General features: G+C 57.4%; 5 protein-coding genes across 5 annotated transcripts; 3 read left to right on the forward strand and 2 right to left on the reverse strand.

Annotated features, from left to right (window-relative positions):
• Positions 1-206: 206 nt before the first annotated feature.
• On the reverse strand, positions 207-1,618 carry BKCO1_3600065 (wd40 repeat-like protein; the record flags this gene model as incomplete). Its single annotated transcript, XM_020274936.1, has 2 exons — positions 207-1,248; positions 1,305-1,618. The coding sequence occupies 2 exons, from the start codon at positions 1,616-1,618 to the stop codon at positions 207-209; spliced, it is 1,356 nt and encodes a 451-aa protein (XP_020129042.1).
• Positions 1,619-1,844: 226 nt separating this feature from the next.
• Positions 1,845-2,621, forward strand: BKCO1_3600066 (uncharacterized protein; the record flags this gene model as incomplete). The annotated part of the gene is made up of 2 exons (XM_020274937.1): positions 1,845-1,941; positions 1,996-2,621. 2 exons carry the CDS (start codon positions 1,845-1,847, stop codon positions 2,619-2,621), a joined length of 723 nt encoding a protein of 240 aa, XP_020129043.1.
• Positions 2,622-4,120: 1,499 nt separating this feature from the next.
• BKCO1_3600067 (hexose transporter protein) lies at positions 4,121-6,055 on the forward strand (the record flags this gene model as incomplete). Its single annotated transcript, XM_020274938.1, has 5 exons — positions 4,121-4,243; positions 4,305-4,368; positions 4,513-5,046; positions 5,111-5,748; positions 5,846-6,055. The coding sequence occupies 5 exons, from the start codon at positions 4,121-4,123 to the stop codon at positions 6,053-6,055; spliced, it is 1,569 nt and encodes a 522-aa protein (XP_020129044.1).
• Positions 6,056-7,382: 1,327 nt separating this feature from the next.
• Positions 7,383-9,973, reverse strand: BKCO1_3600068 (condensin complex component cnd2; the record flags this gene model as incomplete). The annotated part of the gene is made up of 4 exons (XM_020274939.1): positions 7,383-7,637; positions 7,701-9,551; positions 9,603-9,858; positions 9,912-9,973. The coding sequence occupies 4 exons, from the start codon at positions 9,971-9,973 to the stop codon at positions 7,383-7,385; spliced, it is 2,424 nt and encodes an 807-aa protein (XP_020129035.1).
• A 443-nt stretch (positions 9,974-10,416) lies between these two features.
• On the forward strand, positions 10,417-13,656 carry BKCO1_3600069 (sodium calcium exchanger protein; the record flags this gene model as incomplete). The annotated part of the gene is made up of 2 exons (XM_020274940.1): positions 10,417-10,635; positions 10,687-13,656. 2 exons carry the CDS (start codon positions 10,417-10,419, stop codon positions 13,654-13,656), a joined length of 3,189 nt encoding a protein of 1,062 aa, XP_020129036.1.
• Positions 13,657-13,661: the final 5 nt, after the last annotated feature.

Below are 13,661 nucleotides of genomic sequence, written 5' to 3' on the forward strand. Positions count from 1 at the left end.
CAAAATTTTCGGCTTGAGAGCGGATATACCACGACACGTTGGATCTGGGAGTTTGGGATTTCTTTCCATACGACACCAGGACCATGCTAATTTTATATATATGAAAAGAGATCGGGCCTTGTAACAGACAGGTTCCATTGGGCCTTGCTCGAACAAATCATCGTGTACTTCATGAGCCAAGTCCGGCGTTCTAATGGTTTAGAAACCTAATTAAAGATCATCTGCTTCTTTGTAAAATCCCTATAGATCTCCTCCAACGCCTCCCTCTTCCGTTTCCTCGTCTGCTCTTCATGCTCCGCCTCCTGCCTTTCTTCATCATCCGCCATGACATCCTCCTCAGTCCGCGGTGCCCAAGCCCTGATCGTCCCATCAGCATGCGCAGAATAGACCTCGACGTCATGCGCGCGCCACGCCAGCGCCGTCGTCCGGTTCTTCAGCTGCTTCTGATTCCCCGCCGCACCAACCGTGCCCGTCGCACAGTGCGGCGCCTTCAGCCGCCTGAGGAGGCGGCCGTCGAACAGCTCGTAGACCAAAATCTCGCGCTCGCTCGGGTAGAACAAGCACTCCTTGCCCGGCGCCGTCAGCGCGGGCGGTGACACCAACGGCAGCAACGCCGACAGATGCGCGTTCTTGACCGCCGGGCCAAAGCTGGCCAGCGTGTTGGCGCCCGTCGCCGTGTCCCACACGCGCACGCGCTCGTCGTGGCCCGCCGTCACGACGTGCCGGCCGTCCTCGGTCCAGACGACGCCGTTGACGGCGCCGCCGTGCGCGCGCCCTTGCTGCCGGTTGTTGCGCGCAGAGCTGCCGCCCAGCCCGTCCAGGCCGGCCACGCCGATCGAGTCTTCTTTGTCGAGCAGGCCGAGGCAGCCCGCGCTGCGCCGGATGTCCCAGAAGCGCACCGTGCCGTCGGCACCGCCGCTGGCCACGATGTGCTCTGTCGTGGGGCTCCAGGCGGTGGACAGGACGGCCCCGGCGTGGCCGGCAAGCGAGTGCGTTGCGGCTCCCGAACGGAGATCGACGAGGCGGACGGTAGGTTGCTGGGTGGCGCAGGCGACGAGGAGATGAGAGGCTATGGAGGACATGGAGTGCGAGTAGACGACATGGTTGAGGTCGAAGGATGCGGACAACTGGAGGGTCTCGGAAGAGTATATCTTGAGCGTGTGGTCGTAGGAAGAGCAGAGGAAAGCGAGGGAGTCGAACGGGTAGAAAGAGACATGTGTTACGCCAAAGCGGTGGGCTTTGGAGGTTCTATATTCGGGGTCAGTGCGAGACAACCTTCGGGACCGGTGGCGCAGTGGACGCACTTTGGCAACGTTCCAAGCGGGTACACGGTGTCGACTGAGCCCTCTTCGCGGGATTCGAGATCCCACATGCAGATGGAGGAGTCGGCACCGCCAGACAAAAGATATCGGCCCTCGAACTTGTCAATGGTCATGGCATTAACGCCAGCGGCATGTGCCTTGACCTCTTCTGGGAGCGCATCACCGTCGGCCTGAGCTGAGCCGTCAAAGCGGACAGGAGTGGACTGCAAAGCATGCAGCAGGCGTGTAGTCTCATGGCGCTGGAAAGCGGGGGGCGATATAACGCCCAGGGCGCGGTTCAGGAGGAGAGCATTCATGCATTGGCTGTGGATGCGATGATGGTTGGTACGGGCAGGCAGCAGACATCGCCGAGGATGCGAATGACGACACCGTCGCGGCAACGACTTCCTGACTCGCGCGCCAGAAAATGTTACAAACCCTCGGCCACTCAATGCATCTGATCCTGGGCAATCGCTTAAAACTTCTGTAACATCTTTTCGCCTTGCATTTGTTCGCTGCGGGCCACCCGCTTCCAAGCCCATCATGTTTAGAGGCAGGGTCAAGCCTCAGAGACGTCGGTCAAGCCCGCCGCCCGAAAAGCGCAGAAGGAGGCCCATTTCGGTCTACGACTGTGTTGCTGGTAAGCAGCCCTACACGCTGCAGAGCCTGCCGTCGCTCGACTCATGCTTTCTAGGACGCGTCAACGCCAACGGTTTCATCCCGGAACAAGCAGCCGTCTCCGCCGGGCGTATAACCTCATCCACCTCACGTGTCCCTATCCCTCCGGATGAGTCCCTCTTCAAACAGAGAGGCGCGCCCCGTCGCTACGAAGAAGACGACATCTATTTTGCTGACAGGCACCTGGCACCTCATCAGCGTCTACCGGAATCTGATCTACTTAAAGCAATCCATGCCCATTCCTCAGAGGCTTACGACCAAGCCTACGGCCGACAAGCCAGGAGACTCTACAGGTCGTTGGATGAGACCGCGCTTCTGGCGTTTGGAGTCCTCCTGGAGGAGGCAGCCGCTGACCTTCTCGACGAGACTTGTAATTTGAAGCTCGAGCAGCCCCCAGAGGATGTTGATGTAAAGGTTGAAGACGGAGGCTCCCACCCAGGTTCCAAGGGCAAGCGCAAAAGAGATCCAGGCCCCGACAATGAGACTGAAGACTCGGACAATGGAGCTTACCACGACGTCATGAGACACTGGCTGCAGTATGACCAGCAAACTGGCTCCGCTTATCCCAAGCATGTAGAAAATGAACCAAACGATCAACCACTTTCCTCTGCGGCGTCACACTACCGAAAAATGAGTGTCTGATCACGCCTCCCCAGCTCCACATGGCCGCTTGTTCAGAAAACAGCAGCCGCACCAGGGCACAAGCACAAGACGTTGGCGCTGCCGGTGTGTCAGGAATCCTCACCCGCTTTTCCGACTACCGAGTCACTGAAAGTACGGACTTCGTAGAGAGCGTCCAGGTTCGCCCACGGGCTGCACTCAGGACATTGACCATTGCAGTGATGACTGATAAATCGGCAGGTACCTGCATTTTCAGGCGATCACTCGAGGGACCAGATTTCTGGAATGCGGATAAATCGAGCGGATCTGCTCAATGAAGCCGCAGTCTGGAACTGACAGCCGCGTGCGAGGGACCTGAAGGACCCTTCCAGCCGGGCTGTAAGGATAACGGGGCCGATCGACAGGGCCAATAGGACTACTTGTTGCAGGTCTTCAAGTGACCTCTGGCGCGGGTGCGGAGAGACAGCAGGCCCAAAGCAGCGACGCTTCCATGTGGCATATCAGGCTATTTGCGTGTCATTTAGCCGCACACCCGCAATCCTTCCCCGGATCCATCCCCGTACCCCAGCTTTTACCCCACCATTCAGCTGCCACACTCTGGTCGCACCACCGTCTTTCGACCACATACTCTGTGCTCGCCGCGCATTTCCCACTCCGTAGCCAATGGGTATTTCGAGGCGGTTCTTAGTCCCTGACTTGTTCCTCCGTTTCACGTCCAGAACAACAGGCGCGTGAGAGCAGTCCCTGGGGCCAAGTATGACTGCTGCGAATGACAAGAGGCGCTCAAGGAAGTCAGGCAAGCCTGCATGTACTCCATGTCAGCATCGCTCTGTTAGCGCGGTTGCGATCTCCCCTCCCCCCTCAATTTAGGCAACTTTGTGTCGGTCACAGGAAGCGGTGAAAGCCACCGCGCGGCCATACGCATGCACCCAACATCCATTTTCAGTCCGACACTCCGTGCCGTGCCCTGGTAGCTCACGAGGTACGTGCGGTGTCGTTTCGTCAGGTGAATACTGCAACGGTGGATGGGGAGAGTTGGACTGTCCATGGACATCGATGCACAACGTGTATCTAAATGAAAGAACTCATGCAAGAGCCCTATACCTCGATGCTGTTGCAATATCAAGCGAACCGAGCTCGCCACATGGCTTGCTCAGCTCGGTCAGGCCTTAACCGAAGCCCCGGTCCGGGAGGCGTTCTGGGCGTTTCTTACCACTCCGCCCTCTTGGCCTCTCGTGAGAGATGGCTTGCCGCGCCGGCTAAATGCGATTAACGTCCATGCCCCTTCTTCGCCGCGCGAGGAAGTGCCGGATACTAAGGTTTGTATATATGGTTACGGACTTTCCTTCATGGGTGGGTGCGTTTTAGTGAGCACGTCCGGCCTCTCCATCCTTTGTTCCCCTCTCTCACGAGCGATACGCTCCACGGAGGCTCTCGTCCTTCCAGACACCTCGGAAATAGCAGCGCTGCTGCTCAATTCTCAATAAGGCCCCACGTTACGATTTCACGGTTACCCAGACATGGAGGCGGCAACAAAGGGCCACTTTCGCCTTGCGGGAAGGGAGTTTCCCGCTGTTACGTGGTGGAAGGAACCTAACATGCGGAAGACCTACATCTGCCTGATGTTCGTCATCCTTACTAGCGTGAGCATTGCTAACGAGCGAGAGCGTGAGCCGTCATAGAGATGAGCTAATATTTTCCTAGGCAACAAATGGTTTCGACGGTAGTATGGTCAACGGGCTCCTGGCTTTGAACCAGTTTAAAGATTGTAAGTTCTTGCTCGCGAGGATGGCATTCAACCGCATTCTTGCATATAGATGTGCTCTGCAGAATTTTGTCAGTCTGGCTAAGGCCTTGGCCTGATAAACCTGGCTTCACAGGGAAGACCTTGCGGCTAATACCTTGTTTCTAGATTTCAACAACCCCGAAGGTAAAATCGTCGGCCTCTTCAGTTCCATAATGTTTCTGGGTGGCTTGATCGCACTGCCTGTTGTCCCATACGCCGCCGACATACTTGGCCGTCGGATGGCTGTTTTCATTGGCTGCATTATCATGATCTTCGGGGTTGCTCTTCAGTCCGCCAGTGTCAACTTCCGCATGTTTGTCGCCGCCCGCTTCTTCATCGGATTCGGTGTTGCCATTGCCCATGGCGCTTCGCCGTTGCTGATCACTGAGCTGGTGCACCCCCAACACCGTGCTGCGTACACAACCATCTACAACACGACCTGGTATCTTGGGAGCATCATAGCTGCTTGGCTTACCTTCGGCACGAACCACATCCCAAACCACTGGTCGTGGCGCATCCCGTCCATGGTGCAAGCTGGGCCATCTATTCTTCAGCTCATCTTCGTCTGGATAGTTCCGGAGTCTCCAAGATGGCATATCAACAAGGGTCATGACGACAAGGCTCTGGCTACGCTTGCAAGGGTCCACGCTGAGGGCAACGGTAAGTTCCTCTTATTCTGGATTGACACATTACATGTAGATACTGAGTTTTCCCCGCCCCACAGAACATGACGAGGTCGTCCAGCTCGAATTTGAGGAGATCAAGCACACTCTATCGATCGAAAAGGAATTCGAGGGTAACGGTTGGTTTGAACTCGTCAGGACGAAGGGCAATCGTCGTCGTGTGCTCATTCTCGCCACGCTCGGTCTGTTCTCGCAATGGTCCGGCAATGGCCTGGTGTCGTACTACATGACCAAGGTGCTCGCCGGAATCGGCATCGAGGACAGCAACATGCAGCTCGTCATCAACGGCGTCCTGCAGATTGTCAACGCCATTGTCGCCATTTCGTTCTGTTTCTTCGTCGACAAAGTCGGCCGCCGCCGGCTCTTCCTCTGCTCCACCTTCGGCATGATGATCTGCTTCATCATCTGGTGCATCTGCTCCGCCCGCTTCGAAATCGGGGGAAGCACCAACCACATGATGGGAAACGCTGTCGTTGCGATGATTTTCCTGTACTATGTCTGCTACAACATGGCTTGGTCTGGCCTGCTGGTCGGCTACGCCGTCGAGATCCTGCCGTACAATATCCGCGCCAAGGGCATGTGCATCGTGTGGTTCACCGTCGACGCCGCACTCTTCATCAACACCTATGTCAACCCAGTCGCCCTTGATCATATCGGCTGGAAGTACTACATCGTCTACGTGAGTTTTAACCCATTTCCTCTAATGCCCCACTACGCTCCACCAAATAGCTACGGACTCAAGAGGTTGATTAACTGACTATTGTCGCATCGCATAGTGCATCTGGCTCGGCATCGAGTGCGCCGTCGTCTACTTCTTCTACATTGAGACGCGCAATACTCCTCTCGAGGAAATCGCCAAGCACTTCGACGGCGACGCCGCCATGGTCGGCGGTGCCGCGGCTACGGAGAAGGGCAGAGTGCTGGCGAGTGAGATGGCGTTGGATACCGAGGAGAAGGCGCCGGTCGTCGAGCATAAGGAAGTTTAGTGCGGAGAAGCGGTTGTATATCGTAACGGGATCCTCTTTTTCTTTGTGGGGAACGGGATGAGATGAAGGTCTTTTTACGTTTGGTGACTTGGTGGAGATGGACTATACCACTTGAACGAGGAATTCGATTTCGACCACACAGACAGACGGGGAAGTGAAAAACGCAACGCGTGTGAACAAAACCTTTTTTCCCTGCCCTGCACCATCCACCCGGCCTCGTTACCGCCACCGCCGACGGGGGGTCGAGCAGCCTAGAACACCGTTATCATCCCACGACAGGCCTCTCAAACACACTTTGCCTCCTTTCCCGCCGCATAATCGATCCCTCCTTTCCCGCCGCATTCATCTCGGCGTAGTAGGTGGGACCTCTGGCGGTGCGGTGAGTATCAAACAACGTCGACCGACTGATAAGGCAGACCCCGGGCCGGGGCGGGGGGACCCTCAAACCAGCACTGTGGAGACGACGGTTTCCCATCTCGTTCTTATCACACTCCTGTTAATTCGTTCCCATCTGGTTGGCGGGTGGGGTTTTTTCTTTTTTTTTTTTACGCTGTGGAGATACATGGGGAGTTTCAGATGTGAAGCAGCCCGCACCGCACCTTTCTGACAGTGCAGCTCGAGCTTAGGCCAAGGCTGATTTTCCTCCCCCGGCCGGCTCCAGCCACACCCACACCCAATATAGAGCGAATGGTATTTCCCAGCGATCCCGCTGCCGCTAAAAGCGGCGTGAGGAAAGGCGAATCGAGCTGTGAACCCCGGCCGATGCGAGTCATTTGCGTCTAACATCGATTTGGAAGGTCGTTGTAGCGACGGTCGCGGCTGGTTGATGCAGGCTGTGGCACAGGCGTTAAGCTTTGCCGTGCTCAGCCTCCAATGGAGCAAGTCTGTGTTGGGCATGCTGGACTACTGGCACGGTTGGCTTTGGATCCCTGTGGCTCAACGTAAGCTGGCGGTACCGGTGCCGGCTAGGTCGAAGTGGAAGAGAGGGACACTCGATGAGATTTTTGTCATGTGCCATGGTCGGTGAAATTCCATTGTGGGAACTTTGTTTGTGTATAGTTAGTCACTTGGTCACGACTGGCTGGGCAAAGCTTGGTCTGCACTTCACTCTGAACTGCAGGGTCAAGCGAGCAAGATAGACTGGATTCTTTAGGCCATGTAAGGCTACTCCATTCGCAACCAATCCAGAGCAAATAGCCTCCCAACCCGTATCCGGTCCAATAACGCCAGCCGGTGGCCTGTACATCCAGGTATGCTGCCTCTTAGCTGCTACACGGCAGAAAGCCCAACAAATCGTTGCGAACATGTATCATTACTGGTCCATGTCTTATTCCATGCCTTCAGGAATTGCTCGTGGGTCTTTTCTGATGGTGAGGTCAGTGAAGTTCTCCTGGTTCTCGATGACCAGCCCTTTCTCGTTGGCCAGATGTAATAAGCAAATGAAGCAATAGCTCGTAGAAATATCCGCCAGCTGCTTCTTGGGGTAGACTGTCTGCAGGTTATTGACAACGTCGGTGAACTTGAGCGACCCATCCTCAGCCATTTGCGCGGGCGGGGCGGGGGTTTTGCGTTGCAGGATGGACTGTGAGAACATGTTAACTACATAGCACTTCCTATTCGGGTGGGGTCTTGAGGTAGGGCTTACATCATCTAGGTTCTCCTCAGGATCCCCGATGCCGATGCCGCGCCACAACTCCTCCTTTAACCGTCGTACATCCACCTTCTTCGCCACACGCGCGTACTGGACGTACTCAGGCCGTAACCTTCGGCTCTGGGTAACGAGTTGTGTACCAAACGCGCCTTCCTGGTTGCCGTTGAGCACGCTGGCATCGCCGGGCTGCGCGCCTTGTGTGAACTCTGGTGGTGGTGAAAACATCTCGCGTGCATCGGCAAATATGTCGCTATCGTCAATTCCACCTACGGCTCCGAGCCCATCGTCTTGGAAGAAATCGGCATCATAGTCGGCTTGTGCGGGCACCTCTTCGTTCTCTGGGGACTTGCCACGGTGCTCCTCGTTACGTGCCCAGAAAACTTCGTCCATTTCACCCTCAGGCTCCTGCTGCTTTTGGTTTTCACCCCGGCCGTTGCTGAGGCCCGATTTAATGCGCATCCCTGCACCCAGGCGTGCCTTGGGCTTCAAGAAAAGGCGAAGTAGTTGGCGGGAGCTGAAATGCTTGTCGTCAGGCAGCAAATTTCGGCTCTTGGATTTCCACTGAGCCTTGGGTAACAGAATGGAGGATGATGTGGCTGCCGGCGTGAACAGCGCATCGGCTGTCGACTGCACCATGGGGGCAGAAAAATCGATCTGGAAGGGTTCTTTTTCTTTTCTCTTGGTCGGTGCAGGTTCGTTCGCCTTGTTGCTGTCCTTTATTCTCCTGATACGCCAATGTTCCGGGCCGGCCCAGTTCTTCGATAATGCTTTGTCGAAGTAGTTCAAGATGTTCTCCTGGTCTTGCTCGCGACCTGCTGTTAATGTGACGCCGTAATCCCCGTCAAAGCCTCCGTCTTCATCCATTCCCTCTTCGCCACCACGGCCCTCGCCATCCGGTCCCATGGTGTGCACGCGCATTTGAGTTTCCAAAGCTGCTTCCCTTGCCCAGACCTCACCGCCTTCACCAAACCCGGTTTCGGCAGGCAGGTCGAATGCGCCCAGGTCGTCGTCATCGTCGAACCCACCCGCAAGAAATCCACCGGCACCATCGTCTTTTTCATCGTCATCCTGAGCATCATTCCTCCAGTCATCAGGCGCTTTCAAAAATGGCAAATTCGTAGCATTTGGATCGCTTAGATCGAAATCCTTCAGCGAGGGGCAGATGTCTTGGCCGTCGAGGACTGACAGATCCGGAAAGAACTTGGCCGCTAGCCCCGCAATGTCGATATCCGCATGGTTCGATTCCGGCTCCGGCTTAGTCTCTTCGCCGCCATCAACGTCCATCGCATCTCCGTCTTGTTCCTGTTCTTGTGCTTGGTCGTCCTCCTCGGCTCCCGGCTGTGCAGGCTCGATGTCGTCGCTGCTGTCGAAGACAATTCGACCAGTGGCATCAATGGCCAGGTGGTTTAGCAACAGACCCTTTGCACCGCCCTCGTCGAAATCTGCGGAGGCTTTTTTGAACAACGGGTCCACCGACAGCTCCATGTCCATCTTTTTCAACTGCAGTTGTGCGAACGAGGATGCCAAGGTCGACTCAGCGGACCGCTGGGCGCGCTTGCGGGCCTTCTTCCTCTGGCCATCCTCGCCCTCTTCTTCGTCGTCGTCGGCATCTCCATCTGCGTCGTCTCCCTTGCGCCTCTTGTTATCGTTGCTGGTAGCCAGACCGCTAAGCAGCTTTCCGGTCTCGGTAGCGACGCTGTCGATTCTGCTCGTGTAGATCTTGACGCAGCCGTCGAGAGTGCAACTGGCACGCTGGAAATTGACGCTGTCGCCCTCTTTCAAGAGCGACATGTCATGGAAGTAGTCGATGAGGGCAAAATTCCAGGAGTTGTTTGCATTGATTTTCTGCCATTACAGTCAGACCTCCGGCGCGGCCTGAGGCGGAGAAGCACTCACGTTATCGGTGGCCATCTTCATCCACTCCTCGAAATTGGCCAGGATCGGCACGCGCTTCATGGGGGTGACGGCGTCACCGCCGACGAGGAAGCTGTCGTCATTCTCGCCGGCAGTGTACTGGCTCTGGCCGGTGAGGGTCTGGCGGCGGCGCACGGGGGTGGCGGCGGCGCGGATCTGGTTCATCTGGGTCTCATGAAGGGCCTGGCGCGACTGGAGGCGCTTGGCCTTCTCCTGCTTGTCGTCATTGAGCGGGACCCTGCAAGGCAGATTAGCAGAGCGCCTTGCGGAGGAGCAGCAGCGGGGCCGGACTTGATGGGCGTGTGCTTGTGGGGCGTCGCGGCGGACGAGTAGCGGTCGCGGGCGCGCGGCATGGCGGGCAGCTGGGGCCGGAGGGGGGCCGGAGGGGGGCGCGGATCAGGAGCGCGGAGGGGCGGCGACCATGGAATCTGGCGATGCTGGCGGTGCTGGCGGTGCTGGCGGTGCGGGCGTGGGCGTCGCGCGGTGGTTTGTTTATCGACAACGAATGTCGGCAGCGCGAGGCCCGAGCGCCACAGTGCCGCCCTAACGCCGTGACGCGCCCCGGCTAACGCGCAGCACCGCCGCAGCTGCCCTGTGCGTGCGCGGCCGGTACCAGTCAGTGCTGTGGCGGGCGCGGGCGCGTCATTGGTGGCACGCGCAGCGCCGCTCCAGATTCCATGGCCCTCTGCGCTGCGCTTTAAGACCAACTCACTCTCCTGCACCCGCCGCCTCTCTGCTGGAGTCCAGATGCCCGCCGCTTCCCCCGCCGCTCCCCTCCACGCGCCCGCCTGTCGCCATGGCAGATAACCGCTCCTCCGCGCTGCGCCGCTCCGCCCTGCCGCAGCCCGCACCTCTCCGGCACAGGCCCGCCTTCTCTGCCCGCCCATTCTTTATCACCGTCCTATTGGTCTGCGCTATCGCTGCCGCCAGCTTGGTCCTGCATGCCCCCGAACCCGCTGCCGTGCACGATGCCCCGGGCCTGCTGCGTCGCGGCGTTTCCACCGAGGACCAAGAGGTGAGCAGACTCCCGCTCCTCACCCGACTCCAGCGCTGACTGTGTACCCAGTGTCGCCTAGTGTACCATGCGCCCGACAAGTGCGCCTTCGTACGCGCCAATTGCTCGGACGAGGAGGCTGGAATTTTCTCGTACCTGCAGCTGTACTACTGCCGCCTGTCCCACGCAAAGCCCGTCGGCTTCGCCATCCTGGTCGCATGGCTCGCCCTGCTCTTCTCCACCATCGGCATCGCCGCCAGTGACTTTTTCTGCGTCAACCTCAGCACCATATCGAGCCTCCTCGGCATGAGCGAGAGCATGGCCGGCGTCACCTTCCTGGCCTTTGGTAACGGTAGTCCCGACGTCTTCTCCACTTTTGCCGCCATGAAAACAAACAGTGGAAGCCTAGCTGTAGGCGAGTTGATGGGTGCCGCTGGCTTCATCACAGCTGTCGTCGCTGGCTCAATGGCTATCGTCCGGCCCTTCAAGGTCGACCGCCGGAGCTTCGTCCGCGATGTCTTCTTCTTCATCGTGGCCGCCGCCTTCAGCATGGTATTCCTAATCGACGGGAAGCTCTCCTTGTGGGAATGCGCTACCATGGTGGGCTTCTACATCGCCTATGTCATATTTGTAATATGGTGGCATTGGTGGCATGGCCGACGCCAGCGAAGGAGATTCGTCGAAGCCACGGCAAGAGGCCAATACGTCACCCCCGGCGGGGAGGAGGCCGAGGTCTTCGAGCCGTATCGCGACGATGAAGATGCCAGCTTGGACGACCGGCCTCAACGCCACTCCCGCAACACATCCTTTGACGACTTGCGCATGCTGGAACAGGGCAACGAATACGACGATGAACCGGGCTTCGAGAATGCCGACGAGGAAGTGCGTGAGAGATGGCTTGGAGAGCTCAATCGAAACATGCGCTTGAGTCGACCACGACTCGGAGAGCGTCGTCTCACCAGACCCCCGCCTATTCGTCCCAGCTTGGTCGGCGCGCTAGAGTTTCGCGCGGTGCTTACCTCCCTGAAAAGGTCCAGGAACATCCAGTCCATGCCCATCAACTTGCGACGCTATTCAGACGACCCGACATTCACGACCGCACAACAACAGGACTACCTGTCTTCTGTTTCCGACCCTGCTGCGAGACCGCCGTACGAAGTGGAGCCTGAGGGACATGAGGGCACGTCTCCAATAGTCATCCGACCGAACCAGGACGTGCGTGCTGCAGTCGGACCTCGCATTCGAGCCGTATCAGTAAACGATGCCGATACGTTAAAGCTAGACCAAGGCGCTTGGAAGCGACATCTCCAGCAGCAGCAAGACCTCTTGGGCCCATTGGAAGAGGACAACAATAGTCTCAAGGTCCCGCCCAACAATTCCAGGAGGACGTCTGACGCTTCGAGTCGAGTCACTCGCTCCCCCGCAATTGAGTTTTCTCCTTCCTCTTTCCAAGACGCCCCGCCGGTCCCCCATCATCGCAGATCCCTCTCTCCAGACCACCTTGCTCCTCCAGATCAAGTTTTGGCGCCTATTCCGCAATCCGGTCCTCGGGTATCAGGTACATCATCGACGGCTGTGAGCCCAAAGCATCTCCCCAAGTTGAATATCCCGAAAACTGGTCCAGCAAACTCAGATATCTCACCATTCCCTGCATATCGAGACTATTCTTGGTCAATTCAAAGCGGCTCTCGGCCTGGTAGTATACGCCTGGTATCTCCAAGCGCATCACCAGTGTCCTTGTTTCCCAACGAGCACTTTCCTGAGATCGAGGAAGAAGAGGAGAAGCCCCCAGCATGGTGGCCAAGCAAATTCTTGCCTACCCCACAGAGAATCACGTCGAAGCTATTCCCTACGTTGTGCAAGTTCAGCGAGAAAAACATCTGGGGGAAGTTACTTGGAATCGTCGCGGCACCAAGTGTTTTCCTACTCACAATTACCCTTCCTGTGGTTGAGGCTGACACGGAGAATGAGGACACTATGGCTGAGTTGAATCTCCCAAGCCCAGTGGTCAGGACGCCTCACAGTGGCCGTCCCTCCGCTCCGAGCACGATCACGGTCATTGGCCCCGATGATGATCCTCCTGCTCAGGACGGCCATACCCGTACAGACTCGTCGGACACTCACGGACTCTCTGGCCATGGCAACACGGCTGCAGTTGCTGCAGCCCATGAGACTCAACATAGAGTTGCTTACCACGATCGCTCCCCGATGGTGATCATATCGCCTTCTGTGGGACCTATGCATCACTCTCCAGAACAGCTTCCGCAGCGCCCGGGGACAGCCAGCTCTGCTTCCGGACCCAAGCAATGGGATCGCTGGCTTGTCATACTGCAGGCATTCACGGCACCATTATTTGTCGTTGTGGTCATGTGGGCAAATGTTGACCTAGGCGACCCCCGAGCCCTCATCCGGCCCGTTCTCATCAGCCTTGCCTGCAGTCTCGGTGCTCTCTTCCTCCTTCTGTCCACCACTACTCCCGATCGGGCCCCGAAATGGCGCGTGATGCTCTCTTTCGCCGGCTTCGTTGTCGCCATCGCTTGGATCAGCACAATCGCCAACGAGGTCGTCGGCGTCCTCAAAGCCCTCGGCGCCATTCTCAACATCAGCGACGCCATCCTCGGCCTTACTATCTTCGCCGTCGGAAACTCGCTCGGAGACCTCGTCGCCGATATCACGGTCGCCCGCCTAGGCTTCCCCGTCATGGCTCTCTCGGCATGCTTCGGCGGGCCTATGTTGAATATCCTGCTCGGTATCGGCTTGGGCGGCTGCTACATGACAATCAAGCACGCCGAGAGCAAGCACGATAAGCATCCAGATCGCCCCATCCACTTCAAACCATACCACCTAGACATTAGTAGTTCGCTCATCGTGAGCGGTGCGACGCTGCTGGTCACGCTTCTCGGCTTGTTGGTTATGGTGCCGTTGAGAAAATGGCGCATGGATCGCGTCGTGGGGTGCACTTTGGTGACTGTTTGGGTGGTGAGCACGATCGGGAACGTGGCAGCAGAGCTCCTTGGGTGGGGAGACGATGATATTAACTGAAGTTG

The sequence above is a fragment of the Diplodia corticola genome (assembly GCF_001883845.1).
Source record: "Diplodia corticola strain CBS 112549 chromosome Unknown scaffold36, whole genome shotgun sequence".
Classification (NCBI taxonomy): domain Eukaryota; kingdom Fungi; phylum Ascomycota; class Dothideomycetes; order Botryosphaeriales; family Botryosphaeriaceae; genus Diplodia; species Diplodia corticola.